General features: G+C 37.1%; 1 protein-coding gene across 21 annotated transcripts in view; it reads right to left on the bottom strand.

Moving 5' to 3' along the window:
* Window positions 1-4,806: 4,806 nt before the first annotated feature.
* MADD (MAP kinase activating death domain) overlaps window positions 4,807-15,908 on the bottom strand; it is a 76,317-nt gene continuing 65,215 nt past the window's right edge. For 20 of the 21 annotated variants that reach the window (XM_087746099.1, XM_087746097.1, XM_087746094.1 and 17 more), the window contains 3 exons: window positions 13,039-13,108; window positions 8,079-8,125; window positions 4,807-6,340 (listed from right to left, as the gene is read on the bottom strand). In XM_087746099.1, the coding sequence (XP_087602225.1) occupies window positions 6,233-6,340; window positions 8,079-8,125; window positions 13,039-13,108 (225 nt within the window). In that variant the 3' untranslated portion in view covers window positions 4,807-6,232. The remainder of the gene's footprint in view (window positions 6,341-8,078; window positions 8,126-13,038; window positions 13,109-15,908) is intronic. The other variant, XM_087746096.1, reaches the window with a different exon arrangement.

Genomic DNA, 15,908 nt, shown 5'->3' on the forward strand with positions numbered 1-15,908 from the left:
AAAAGTGACTAATCCAATATGCATAAAATATCAGGGGATATGAAAATGTATGGAAATTGATATAAGGTGAAATAAATGTGGTAAGTGTGCCCCCTTTTTCTTCTTCACCATGGATAATCATCTGAACTTGATTTTATATTCATTATCATGGTTTATCTAACAAACATAAAGAATATCATACCTAGTTTTTATTGTTTTGCTTGGAAGTATAAATTGTGGGACCCAAATATACGAACCCAGGATGTGGATGAAAGTAATTTAACCTTCAGTAAGGTTGCATTTGTATGGTATCTGTCATAATGCTAATAATTGCCCCAGTAACCCAGATCTACTCCAGGAAAGTATGATCACGAAAAGACTAATTACTAATATAACTCTCAAATTTGTTGTTTACTTCTGGTTTTCATATACCAAACCCAGAAAAAAATGGCTGAAAATCCAAGCTTTTCTTCTGCTTTGTAGGTCAGTTCATGTATATGTTGCCTTAAAAAAAACCCAAGTACGGTAGATTTTGATCATTGGAAAGTCCTCAAAAATTTCTACCTGGAAACAGGACTTGTTCTTCCTCACTGGTATAAGGGGGGCTAACAGTACTATGTATTTACAAAGCATGATATTTCCTCTTATGCTTTTTTGTTTCCTACAGCACTAAAAAACTTCAACAATTTAGACAATTTGTTAGGTTACAAGTCTGTTTTAGACAAATTTATTTATTTTTAATACCAGATTAAATGGTTGAGCCATTTCTGACAAGGAATGTAGGGAAGAGCTGCTGCTGGGAGCTATCACAGAACAGGAGAACTAAGACTGGAAATGTTTTCTGATCCTTCTATAGCACTCATCAGCACTCCCCCCCCCCCCCCCCCCAAATAATTTGATTTAAATATAAAGGGAGTAAGAATGGAATGAGGCTGAGGGATGAGAGAAGATGACAGAGAGCTGGGTAAGAACAGGAGAGAGGAAGATGACTATGACTGGAAGCTGGAAGGGGGCAGAGGCTGGTTGAGCAGGAGATTGGGGAAGAGCATAGGTCTGAACTGTTTGGGCAAAGAGGCTGGAAGATGATGATGGCCAGAGAGGCGAGAAGAACGTATGAAAAAACACTAAGGGAAACAGATGGAGACACCTGATGAGAAACTGAGGTGCAGAACTGAGCCTGGCTGGCTGAAGAGAGTGTAGGCCAAGAAACTGTGATGAAACTGTGAGGAATTCAAGCAGGGAGAGAGGTAAAAAGGGAAGGAGAGAGCACTTTGACACCCAGAGCACTGTGGATAGACTGGCACTCACTGGAGTTAGTAAGAGAAACTGAAAAGGCAAAGAAGAGTGGAAGGAATGGAAATACAGAACTAGAGTTTTCATATACTTGAAGGAAGCAACTGTTTAGAGTTTTACTGGTGTTTTTCCTGCCACCGTTTGTTCCTTTTTATGTATAGCTATTTTGGGAGAAGGGGATTTCTATTTCTATGTAGGTTCCTAAACCACGTTTATCACTATAGTAACTGTTGCAAATAGAAGTGGGACTGTTTGCCCTTGGCTGTTGTATATATAATTCTTTGTTGGACTGATGCTTTAAAACAAAATGTCAGTGCTAGAAATACTATGCCACAGAAGTTTCAAAACATTGTACACAAGTAAACAGAAAATTAACTTAAAACTTACAATTATACTAAGCACATATAAACAGAAAATTAACTTAGATTTTACTAACCTTGGTATAAATGTTGAGCTGATTTTTATCATATCTGAGCACAGAATCTGACTGAAAGACTGCACTCAAACCTCATCTGTCACCAACATCAAGATTTTAAACCTTCAGATAAAGTGCTGGGAAGAGGTGTCACATACCCACTATTATTTAAAGCATCATCACATTTCTACTATTTTAGTGAGATAGCCACACTGGGAACGGCTGTAGGAACTCAAAGCTGTTGCTCGCACCGAGCACCTTACAAGAGCGTTACAGGGCAGGGCTGTACATGAAGCCGTTGCTGCTAGCAGAACCAAAGTAATACCACTCAGCTCTTTGGAAACATCTTGCCCTCGTGAGGAGCAGATGCCTCTGGCTGAATTGCAACTTCTGGAAGAGCAAGAGGCTCTTTGGCATTGCCTTTTGCCTGGCAAGGTGCTTTGCACAAAGGTTCTGCTTCTTGGTCCTAATTCCCACTTCTTTAGGAGCTAGGAGACGTTGCCTTTCACGAAAACCTGGCTTGTCTAAGAGCAGTGACTTGGAGTTCCTAAATACCACTGGAGTCAGAGTTGAGCAGAAGCCATTTTTCTCACTGAAGGAAGATCTCACCTCAGAGGCAACGTCTTCTGACTTCTATCCATGTGGCAATCAAGGGATGTAAATACTGCTCTTTCTGAGAAGCTTAGCTTCTATTTTATGTTTAGTTCTGAATCCAGTGGTAACAGGAGCCTATGCTTGACACAGGGGCAAGTGACTCGTTTGTTCCCATTCTAGGCAACTGCTTCCTATTTAACAATACACTCAGTGGGAACCAAAAGCCCTCCTCTGGCATAAGCAGCATGATTCTAGAAATATCTTCAGTATCTATGCAACATAAACGTTCCTAAGAAGGCTTAGACTCATAGCCACATTTTTCCATCCACTTTAATCACGAAGATAGAACTTTAGGTGGAATCAAAATTCTTCATGATTTACACTTACTAGCAATTTAGCTTTCGAACGCCCAGATGAACATTTTATCTTACAAACTCTGCTATCCTGAAAGTGTCAAAGTAGGAGGGTAGGGATTATCTGAAGCTAGTAATCAGGGTGTAGGAAATTTTTACAATGGTTTTCTTAAAGCAATGAACTCTTTCCTTCAACAGACATCTTCAAAGTTTTTTCCAGAGATATCTTTAATAAATATCACTTAATAAGTATCATTGTTGTGATACTCACTGATGTTAAAAGCTTTAACCTTTAAAATGTGGACTTGTATTAGAAACTGACACTGCATTCACGAACAAAACCAGAGCGTTTCTTTGGAACATCACAATGAAGATCTGAGATCCAGCAGACCGGTAAATCAGTAACCTTGGTTCCACTTTGAAAACTGCCAGGAAGACTAGTCACAAACCCCAGTGTTTGCAGAGAACACTTAATGGTCATTTTGAAAACCAACTTCCACAAAGAATTGTAGCAGAAAAAGAAACTTGTTCAGGATAAGCCTTAAGTTTTAAGTCAAGTTCATGACTCTTTGTCACATTTGTGTAAGTGCCTTGGAAATATCACAAGTGTTAAAATAAAAAGGTCGTCATCTTGAAATACTTAAAAACTAGGACAAAGGCTCCTCCTAGTGGTAAACACAGAAGCGTTATTCATTTTGTCCTAAGAATCTTCTAGCAGTATTTATTATTACCAGTTGTTTTCAGTTTGTCTTCCATTCGGTTTTGGAAGGTTTAGAAGCCTGTAAATTCTTACTGCTGCTAAGGAATTCTTACCTGAAGATCAAAATAAGTGGGACATGACAAAACACATGCAAATCACTGTTCATTATTTTTTTCCTCAAAAGTAAAGTTTGCATACCTATCAGTGCTTAGGCGTGATGAAGTGAAGGTGGAAATGACGGAAGACTGCATTCCAAAAGACTTGTGCTCTTGTGCCAATTTTAAATCCAACCTCCAGGTCTGCATTTGGTATCCAGAGAACAGCACCGTGTATTTTAGCAGTGGAAACACTGCACAGCATGCCTTTGTCTCAGATGGATACGCTACGTTCCCACAGTTAGCAGAACACCTGCAAGTCACCATCACCAAGTACAAGCAAGATTTTGTACAATTCAAAAATTTCTTCAATTTTGAAGCCCAGTCAGTTGCTCTCACCTAAAGAGCAGAAGCTCAGTGTCTGATGTTGTTACCGATTCTTCCTTGCCCTTGAACATCAAGCACTATAACTATTTAGCCACACCTGTTCTTCAAAAAAAAAAAATCTGTCAAAAGGGACAGAGGGCCATTTTTATTATCAGGCCCTTTAAAAGTCTTATTCTGAACTGAAGTTTCTCGGCAATCTAGCGCGTACAGCACTTTATGCAATTTATTATTTTAAGTCACAGAAAAATACACTTGCAAAAGTACAGCTTCTACAGGGGAAAAAAAAAAGGTGTATATAGTAAGCGATGCTGTACATTTAATTATTTTAAACTCTGATCTTCCCCTTATAATTCTAAGTTAACTGGCTTGAATATGTTAATAGGCCTGCTAACATAATATTTACAATTTAAAATTAATATTGTCTACTTAAGTCAGACCCAGTATTGCAGTAAACGGAACGTCTATTGTAGACCAAAGTGATTTCAGTCTTAATTGTACTTGTAATATAGTAGTATCAAGAATACTACAATTGCTAAAAATTCAGATATTGCTATAAGAAAATTAGTCTCAGAAGAAAAAAGAAAGAAAATAAATTAAATACAAAACAGGCTAATTTCAGGGTTTGCCAATTTCAGTTTTGCCTTTGTATTAGGAAAGGATGAAAAATCTTTTACTTTTTGCTTCTATTTGCATGTGTGCAAAAAAAAATTCAATATCTCAGATGTGTCCGTTTTCCCTATTCATGTTTTTCAGACAGTGTTTTGGCTTTTTTTTTTTTTTTTTAAGACAAATTACATGGAAGTTATGATAGAAGAAAAAACAAAAACAAGTTTCAACTGCTTACGTGGAAAGAAATGTAGATTTTCCATTTATAGTCTTCTCTTTTTCCTTATTTCATATATGTGTATGATGTATTTTGTATATAGTTACACTAATTTCAGAATAAGTTGCATTAATAGAAAAGCACAGGAGGATGAAAACCAGTTGCTGGTTGAATGACATTTTATTTCACATTCAGACAGCTGTACAGTTTCTATAAATAGATGTGGTACTATAATATTTACATCATCTCCTCACCCATTACTAGTGTGTTTCATTCAAAACAGTAGACACCCTGACCAAGCCAAAACAGGGTTACTTCTGGGTGCATTTACTCAGAATTCTATGTCAAAACATACAATACATCAGTTTGCATCAGAGCATTTTTTCCAGGTATTTTACATGTAACATTATTTTCTCTAGACGGTCTCTCCTCCCAGCATCCTAAGAGCTTTCCAGACAAGTGCAGTACACTCCAAGAACAAAAACAGGATGCAAAAAACATTCATATTTGGCCTACTTAAAATAAGGAATGTGATGGATAATTTTAACTGTAGGAGTTTGATTATACATTAACACAGTATTTGCAAGATTCCTTGATATACAGGTACAGATTGGGAAAAAGCAATAGCTTAAAAAATTTGGAGACAGTATAATCCTTTGGGCTTCTGAACATGTTCTACAGATTGCTATAGAAATATCTTGTGTAGAGTATAGTTACAAACCTCAAAAAGACATGGGTCTGCCATGTGCTTCTGCCAATAATGTTTCCAAGGTTTACATCTCCTTATTAATTTTCTAATCCCTGTGATTAACTGCTTTAGGTAGTGCTTATATGCATCTGTTAACTCTGTTGCTGGGATATCTACAAACGTTACCTAAACTCCCATTTGGAAATCCACACAGTCCATGAGGTGTGCAGGGTTTTTCACAATATACTGCCTTCAAAGTTTCTCTCTCCACTTCTTTTCCCACTTGAGAAGCAGTCATCTCCACAGATCGACCAATTTAGTAGCCAAACTTCAATTGTCACATGATATTTTAAGACTATGGTAGCTAAATTGTTCATCTCTACCAAAAGGGTCTGAAGAACTATGTGACAAGAACTCCATGTTGGCGGGTAAAAATGAACAACACAGAAGGAAAACAATGAAAACACTACATTTAAACAACATGCAGGACCAGACTGCTTCCACTGTGCACATACCAGAGAATCTGAAAGCAGAAGCCTGCAGTTGTAAAGTGATTAATCTGTAACAAGTACCACTAGAAACAAAAAAACCAACCGAACTCAAGCTGTTAGTCATCTTAAGAAAAAAGGAATTCCAAAGGAATGGCCAGAGTAGGTCACTCACAGCTGGATGCTGATGCTCAAAACTGTCTGATTAACAGCTCATATAAAAACTCCATTAAGGATGAATTCAGAAGGAGACTGAGCAGTGAAGTCTTAGGTTTTTCTATGGGGAAAGACTTGCAGGGTCACACATGAATAATCAAGTTCTCATAGAAGACAGTAAAGTGAGCTCCAGTAACTGCAGTAAAAGTGGGAGTACTGCACATCAACGTGCCAAAGGGCAGGTATTTCCCAATATCGTGATCAACTGGAAACTGGTCGAGGGGGTTTGCTTTTGTTTTCTGCCTCTTTTCCACGAATGGCAGCCACATAAGAGAACAGACACAGCACGGAGTAGCAGATCTCATGAGCCTACAAGAATTTAGAAAAGGAAATAATGAAATTAAGATGATTTTAAGCACATTTTGTATTTTACTGCATGTCTTCCTTCATGGGATAACTACTCTGGCTACAGACAAAAATCAGGAAAAAGTGTTCCATACTACCTTATAACTGAGATGGACAGAGAAGAAAAGCCTTATAACAAACAAAACACCTCCTTTGGGATAAAAACATTAGTTGCTTGATAGTATGATTCTTATAATTTTTAAGAACAGTGTGCTAAGCTAGAAAGTTGGCCAGCTGGCTTTAGAAAAAACATCCTACGTATTTGCTTTTGGTCTGTTGTATGAAGTTACAGGAAATTTTCTGGGAGGGGTTGAAAGAGCTAACTAAAAAGACTAAAACTAAACATCCAATACTGTGCCTTGACTCACAAAATGTTGTGAATAAGGAAGAATCCCACCTATCTTTTTATGCTCAAAAGTACAAGAACTGTTAGTCCTTGTAATTTTTAACCAATGCTAGTGAATCCATGGATAATACAAGCTTTTTTTTTTCCCTTTTTTTTAATTAAATAAACCCCACAACCCAACATTGCATGTTTCATATGAAGAATACCAAGCAATTTTGTCACTACCTTAAAGTAGAGGGTTTCACATAGCATTAGCAAGATTTACAGTTATTGCTTTTAACTGATTAAGTGTGCTATTATTTAACAGAAAATCCTCCTTTAGCATGTGACTGGCAGCACAATTCAGTGAAGGCAAGACTTAGACTTAGTTTATATCCTAGTTCTAATACTGGCTGTTCTGGTGATCTTAGAAGTTCTTGTCCTGTAAATTGACATTTATAATCTTTGTAAAGGTAATAAGCATAACAATGTGTTTTGTTGTATTATAGTACAAGCTAAAACACTTATGTAAAATATAATTAATTTTCCTTAAACTGGCTTTTCTTATTAAAAGATATAGCTATCTGCTTCTTAAATTATATATATTCTAAGCATCTTGTTTCTAAAACATTTCTAGCTTCTTCATGTAATTTTTCTCTCTCCTCTTGAAGGACTGTGAGTTCCCATGCAATCATCAAATGTACACACTGCACTTCAGACATAAAATGACTGAAGACATTTCAGTTCTGATGATAATCATTGATTTCTCTTTCTTCCTCATAAGTGCATATAAGCCTGATCATTGAACTATTACGTGTAAAAGTGCTGAGTATCATCATCAACTGCTGGTGTTCAAAAAACCGGTATAAAAACTGAACACTAAACCACAGCAGTAACTCACCTATATGGCAGGAATCAATACTTACACTGTTCTCTTGCATCTCACTGCTCACTTTCAAGAGGAAATGGGAATTTTTCATAAACTCAGTTAGCAACCATTTTATGCCCAGGAACTAGTCTCCCTTTCCATCTGTTCTGTGGATTAAGGACTGTGTTTTGCACTGTCTTTAATTTAACAGTTTCACTAGCTCTTACTGTGCTCAAGTTCATGCCAAACCAGCTACCTTGCATCCTTACCTATCTTAAAAGAGACCACGCTTTCTGCACTACCTGTGAGTTCCTCTAGTTTCATAGAAACAACAATCACCAAGTTTTGTTGTCTTCCCTTAAGGAAAACTATCATAAAAGAGCAGCTAATGTTTCACTGCAGTATTAGCATTGCAAATCCTGCAATCTCAATGTAATTCTTTCTGCCACATGAAAATGTAAAAGATGTATCCTCTAAAGAACTACCAGAAGGCATCACAGTTGACTCACCATTGGCGTCTTGTACTTGTGGCTCACCACTTCTTTAGTTTCAGGAACTAAAACCGGACGGGCAAGAGACAAAACAAAAAGTTCAAAAAACGAGAGGAAAAGGGGAAAGAAATAGCACAATGTTCCCATAGGAAAGGGAAGGGATGCACACAGACAGCAGGTGCAGGTACAGGGCACCTCACTATCCCTCACTTATAGATACTCTTCCTTCTCTTCATTTACATTACATATGTCCTTGAAGATACTGGTAATGTCATAATAAATTACTCAGGTTTGCAAAAATATTTCGCTGCCTCTGTTTGGAAAACCATAGTAGATACTTGATGGTTCTTAGAGACTCTGGCTTTTCTCATACTACTTAGTCCTGCTAGACAGCAAAATTAATGACAAAATATGCCTAATAAAATACTACAATAAAACATAAACCAACAATTCCATAAGAATTTGTCAGTATGGGATTCCCAAAGATTTTATCCTTTAGATGTTTGAATCCTTCTCTGCTGAAAAACATATCTCAAAAGAAGTGTTGGACACTCTGTAATAAGTTAGTGAAATCCAGAAAGAAAAAAAAGTAGCTGAGGGAACAAATTTTCAAAACTGGAAGACTGTTTCCCAGTTCTATTTCAAGAGTTTCTCAAGATATTCTTTCTCCTGTCGAGGATGTACGTGATGGTATTTACTTGACATACTCACTGAAAACGTTCATTGCTTTTGAACAAGTTGCCTTAAAATAAAATACTGATTTCAGTTATACATATTCTTAAAATACCAGGCTTGTTGATTTCTAGAAGACTTTATATATAAAGAGGATTAGGGCACTGATGAAAAAAAAAAAAAATCTATTATCCAGAAAATTTCATCTTCCTCCCTTGCACTGCCTCAAACTAACAGAAAGGAAGCAGGCATAATACAGCTAAAGAAAATTTGCCTTTTGTTCTCTTTGTGGAATGCATAAAAAAGCAAGCTGTAACCATCCCATTAGTGTGCATTGCATCTGAACTGTGCCTTTGACCCATACTTGGTCTACAAATATTGTTGTGAACAGATACCATGGGAAAGCACCAGGAGAGAAAAAAGACCACACTAAGAACATACAAATGGCAAATTTAAAATGTTAAGATCAGTGGAATACCAAGACCAACTTTGAATACTTCCCTTCCAGAATTGCTGAAATTTGCCATGGAATTTCTGTGTCACAACAAAAAAATTTAGAAGCAGCAATACAGAAATTATGCAAAACCAAATCATACCAGGTTCACAGAGGAAGGGTAAATGTTTTATTACACATAGTACTAGTGACAAGAAAAGAAACAGAGGCAGATGAGTTCAGTATGAATAAGTAGGAAAAGTCCACAACAAAACCTATCCATGCAGATGTCATATTTTCAACTATGATATGACACGGCTAAACGCTGGAGAGGGAGACAGATAACACTCTAAGGGGCCAAAAGTAGGCAGTGCAGACTGGGTTTGAGAAAGTACTCTAAATATAAACCAGTGCCTACTAATTCTCATATGTCATGGTATTGTCATTCTTGAAAAAAAAAAATCTAGTGAAAGGTACAGAATATGATCGTAAAAGTAATGTAATATTTTTGTTTAATTTTTCAGTTCTCTCTTTTCTTGGAGTTGGCAGTTACATTAAGGACTGAGAAACAGGGGAAGCGCACACCCAGGCTGCACTGCCCCAGTGATACCAGTGACTAGAGCTGGGGAGATAAGGAGGTGCACATCCAAGCTACCTTACCCGTTGGCACCAGATGTTCCAAATTAACTCCATGTCACCAGGGGATAAAGGTGGGAGTGAGGCTGGTGCACAGCCAAATAGGGCAGGACTTTTACAGCTGTGTAAGTCTCACTGCCCACTGGATAACATACAACTGTTAATATACTCTTCAAAAAGCAGGATGGGAAAGCTGTAAGGACCTTGTGCCACGAGGGAAGAAGGGAAGCTGTAAAGTCCTGTATCATAATTGAGAATAGGAAGAGAGGGAACAGGAGAGCACCTAGGCAAGGTACTGTCTCCCCACTTCACAGTCCGTAAGTTGCCTTGTCTTTAAGTAAAGTACCCCTTCACAGTCCTTCCGATGGGGAAAATGCTCCTGAGAGGACTGAGTTAGGAAGAGTAAAAAGAGTGGGTTTGGATTTACACTCAGAGAAGTCAAAGCACTACCACTGCAGAATATAAAGAAGGAAAAAAAAAAAAAAAACAAAGAAAAAAAAAAGACCCAAGCCTCAAATTAAGAGATCAGCAGAAGCACTCTTCTTCTAACATTAGAAGTTATTCCTGATGCTGTTGAACTAAGTGGATGAAGGGAGTAAATTATTAAGCACCATCCTGCAGCCTTTGGTCCTGTGAATGAAAATATGGCACTAGCATAGAATGAGTTTAGGGGACATCACTTTACCTGCTGGAGAATGAAGGTTTTCATAGCAGCGGCGGTGAAGGGGCCACAAGAAAGTAAAGCACAAGTACACAGCAGTAACTCAAATTCCAGAGGGAAGAGCCTTACATTTCCTCACTCACTTAAATCTCCACTTCCATTTGTGGGCAACATTTCCTGAACTTCTGCTTGCATCCTGCTCTGATATCGCAATTCCAACTTTCATGTTGCCATCTAAACCCAGTGTTAACACAAACAGACCTTTAATTTCCTGCTGCGATATCACTAAACCTGGAGCACTCATGCTTGGCAAAATCAAATAAACAAATCTTGCTTTGAAGTATTTCCCATCAGGCTGGAGTATGTATGCTTCTCTACCTCTACTACTCTCTACCTTTCTAAGAGGAGATAGCACTTTAGTATACTCCTATGATGAATCTGATTGCAAGGGTCACAACGTTTAACACAGCTAAATAACTTCATTCTTAAGAAGTCCATGCAAGTTTTTGGTGAAAGGTGTTCGTTTACTATTAACAAATTAGCACATTAATTTCTCTTGAACAGGACAGATTGGCATATCTTCTCATCTTTATAACAAAAAAGCAGCTCTTAGGTAGTCTCTCATCTCTGCACAAGAAGAAAGGTTAGCTCCCCTGCAACATCTTTCTTCTTTCATCTTTCTTTTTATTAGCTGGATGGGCAAACTGTAAATCTCATTTCATACATTTAAATTGGTTCTTGTCTGTGACCTCTATTTTGGGAAGAGGGTATTTTTAATTTAATTGGTTTAATTTCTCAGGTTTTGCTTGTAGTGTCCAACTCCCATTTTATTTTTAATTACTTCTTAAAATTAGCCTTTCATAAGTTCCATATCACAATTCTAGCTTTTACAATAGGCCCCTGATTATAAAATTTTTGTAAAAAAGGAAGTTATTTTTCTTACAGTTATTACAGTCATTATTTAGGGGCTAAACACTGTATGACAGAGTCATCAATAGAAGTTGACTGGAAATAACTAAGTCAAACACTGTCTTTCTTCTTGTGCAATATAAACAAACTATTTAAAGAAATACTTTGAGTTAAAACCTCTCAGAAAATGATCCAAAATTAATTTCTGATCCAAGTAATTTCTTTTAATTTAAAGATTTCAGAAGCTGAAGCCATTCTTTAAGCTAATTTTATGGCTTCTGAACTCTCATCTTTGTAAAACTCATCAATAATCTTTTATAGCCTTAAGCAATTTCTGTAAGTAGTAAAATGAATCATGCCTGTCAGGGTGGAAAATATGGTATCCAAGGAACATGCAGCCATAAAGTACAGACAGCTTCTGAACATTTAAACTATTAGAAATTTTTCAGGGTTTAAATACACTGATCCAATCATTTGAACCATGAACAACATTTTCAGAAAATGAGAAAAAATTGTTCACAAATTCAAATCCCAAACTTCTGGGAGATTAATTTATGGCAAACAACAAGCAAAGTGCAATAGTCAGAAAGGCTTTATCATTTGCATACTTTATAACTTTGTATCACCCAAAGGAGACAACACATTATTATGGACAAAGAATATTAATTTCAGCCATCTCATATTAGCTGTCTTTTATATTCTAAGAGAGAATCCCTCAGCCAGAACATTCTATTCACAGCACCAAAGAACAATGAGAGTCTTGGTAAAGGGAGCTGCTGATTTAGATTTTGATTAACGGCCAAAGTATGGATGCTGATCTAACTACGGAAAGAATGTTGTAAATTTTATCTTCTTTGTACATGTTTCATACATACACTTAAGACCTAGACAAATGTCTCACAGATGGGTGGAAGAATAAACCAATATGGGTTTGGGGACTATTTCAAGATAAGTATGTGGATCACTTCTGGAGGGCTGCATCTGAAGTAACTTATTTTTTTCAGATGCTAGTTAAGTACAGTGTGACTGACACTAACACTGAATAGTAACCCAGAATTTTCCCCAAACTAGACTGTAGGCAGATTACATGTAATAGCAATAACTGACCAAAATAGCACAGATTCTCTATTCTCCTTAACTTTTACTTTTCCACTCTTTACCAGTCATGCTCTGAAACAAAAACCACAGGATAAATAAAGTGCAACCTGAGAAAACATCTTCTGCTTCCTACAACAAAGATGAAATTCCACATAGAGCAAAGAGGAAACTGCAATTAACAGTAATTCTTTGTAATGAAAGCATAGTGTGTTGAGAAAGATCAACTATAAGTCCTGCTTAAAAATGTCGTTTCTCAGATGAAAAAGGAACATACCAAAGGAAGTTCCTACACACAACCAAGTTTAACTGTTGTTTTGTTTGCTTCAGAAGACTCAGAACATCTTCTTTGTCTATTAACAAAAAGCACCTAGGCCACAAATCTTAATATGATGAAAATGAATGTGTAAATTTTTTTGTTAAGTCACCCATCTCTCAGTTAGGCAACTTCTCACATGCAATCTACATTTCTCTCCCATCTTTGAAACTGCAGTGCAACTTCGAATCTGAAGACTGGAAATTTGAGTTACTGCCATGTGAGTACAGACCTAATATCAAAATAATGTAATTACCAAATTCCTCCAGGACAAAGACTCCTCGCACAGTATTGCACTTTTTAATGTGATTCAGCTCTATGAAAACCTACAAAAACAAGAGGGAAAGTAACATAAAATTAGTCAGGTTTCGTTTTTTTAAACTAAAAACCAAAATTAAAGAAAAATATCATCACAGCAGATACAACCTGAAGTGTTGTAGCATACACTACCAGTTCATTTACAGTTTAATATATAAATAAAGGGTGAAATAAATATTCAAAAGACAAACTTGCCACAATGCTAGAAATCAACAAATAACTTAAAAGTGCTAAGAAGCGAAGACAGCAGAAGATGAAGTACCTTCCGCTCCTTGCAGGAGGAGAAAGCATGGAAGAGAAACGAAGGAGTTAGTAACTCTGACATATCCAACATTGCTACCCCTTCAGGCACTCAAATGAGTTATTGCAAAAAGAATACCAACACACCTGAAATACAACAGAAGAGGGGGACAAGAAAAAAGCTGGCTCCCAAATTTGGCACGATTTGTAGCCTCTGATCCATCCCAGTTAGTTTCTGCCCCTCCATGCATCCTCCTCCAGCACAGAGGGCAGGTAAGGGGCACTATACTTCCCACCCTGACACTGATCCTCCTAACCTATCCAGTAGTTGAATTTAATCCAATAGGGAACCGCTAATCTTCCTTCTCCCTGAGAGCCTTGCCGTTTAAGATTTTACTACAGTTTATGATATATAATCTGCATACTTACTCTTGGAACTGTCTCCTTTAACAGTCACTACCAGTTTTCTGCTTTAAGCAGGATGGGAGAGTTTGGACCCTTCTCTATCGTTCACTCACTTCACATATGGCTGCTGCCAGCTGAGCAGTCACTTGGAAAACAAACCTGCTTTAAACTCACGTTTTACATACGTGAACCCCAAAAAACAAAACAGTTGAACTACATGACTAGGTTTTTCAGTCCAGAACAAAGACACCAAGATTGCATGAATAAAAACGTTCCCTGAGCCTGAGGAGTTTGTTCAATATCCAATCTATTTCAAGATACAAAACATTCCCTTCTTATCTGCACGTGTCCAAAAGACTCAAAGTCAGTACACAGACATAAGAATCTGTAGAAAGTGCTACGAGGAACCAATTCCATATTCCAGTTTCTAACATACTTGCTTTTTCAAGGCAAGAGAAACACTAAGAGTAACGTTGCCCTAACATTCAGAGTAAGTCTATGTCCAACACCTTAGAGAGACCCTTGCAAGACTATATTACAATAGTCTGGACTGGTACTTTCAGTGCCTATACACTTATGACACCATCATCTCAGGACCTTTTTTAAAAAAATGTTACTAGAGAAAATTCATTGTCTTGGAAAGAAGGGAAAGGAAATCTCTGCAACCCTTTTGAATCCAGTACTAGCAACACCCACGTAATCGTAGATGATACACTACCCAAGAAAGGAAGTCAACACCAGAAATCATTGTGTTTTTTTTAAGAAACAGGCTTATCTGTATTACTAGAGATCAGCAAATGCATCATACACCTGAGAGAAGTGGGGCTGATTTTCAGGTCAAAGGGGTTTTATTATTATATTTATTAGCAAAGAACTGACAAACAGACCCAGGATATTTTTTGCTCAATATAAAAAACTAAACTTCCACTTACTTAATCAGAAAATCTGAAGCTTGCTTTCTGCTTACATTCAAGCACTCAGGGAAAGGAGACTTAATCCCATCTTTTTGTTTGCCTGTTTTCGACCATGTTCTGCGTCAGTTGGTCAAAAACATTTTATTTTTTGAGGAATAGTTACAGAGTAAACAAGTCAATAACAGAACACTTTCTTATTGCACTTAATTTCCTTTTTTCTGGAATATTTTACGTGAAAACTTTTTGCTAGTAGTCTAAAGTACAAAATTCACAAAGTCAATAGAAAGGCTCAGGCAAAACACTGGTTGCTTTATCTGGTAACAGTAAAGCTGCCTAAAAGGCTTGACTGCCCCAGCTCCTCATGATCCGAGTATAATGTTAAGGAGTGCTGCATTTCCACAAGAGTTATGAGTAAGATGAGAATTTATTGAGTTTGTCACAATTACAGTAAGTTACCAATTTTCAGAAGACACACGAGTTGATGGGCAATTTCTTGTTACATTGTTTAAGGGACAGAGATGCTCTCCTCTCACTCAATCAGAAAACAAGCATAAAGGAAATAACAGTTACTTACCCTAGGGAAACTGTGGTTCTTCAAGACAGAGCATTCAGTGTGGATCCTACTGTAGATGGGCATGTGCCTGCTGCATTTTATTAAACTTCCATCTATTTTTGACACAAGTTAATTCATAACGGGGACAGAGTTACTGAGGCCCAATATTTTATAACGTAATTTGCAGATGTAAACTCAGAATAGTCTGCCAATGCCACAGGCACACTTGATTCCTCCCTATTCCAAAAGACTTCCTCTGACCTGCTAGGCCCAGATAGGCTTGAACATTTTTTCTTCTTAAACTTACGTGCGCTGCTGGCATAGTGAGACAATTTGTGAATGCTAAAGACAACTATCACGTGTCATAATAGGTTGGCTTGCCATGCATCTACTACATTTCCTGAGGAATTCACTTCAAAGTTCAAAAATTTCAAAGATCAAAAATTTCAGTTTACTAATTCAAATTCAATTTTAGTAAGAAAGTATACACACTGCAAATCAAGAGCCTTCAAAAACAGTTTCATGAAAGCAAGCACCATTCTAACACTGAAGCAGTATGTTCAGTCTTCTCAGGTAGGACAGAATAGACTCCATTTATTTTTTTTTTTTTTTTTTTAAAAAGTGGAAACCCCTCTTCCCATGTTCTACATGAATTATTTCTATGACGTCCAACCAAGCAGAGCAACAGAAATCCCT

The sequence above is a fragment of the Nipponia nippon genome, unplaced genomic scaffold (assembly GCF_047370975.1).
Source record: "Nipponia nippon isolate SJK-2023a ecotype South Korea unplaced genomic scaffold, ASM4737097v1 scaffold_10, whole genome shotgun sequence".
Classification (NCBI taxonomy): Eukaryota; Metazoa; Chordata; class Aves; order Pelecaniformes; family Threskiornithidae; genus Nipponia; species Nipponia nippon.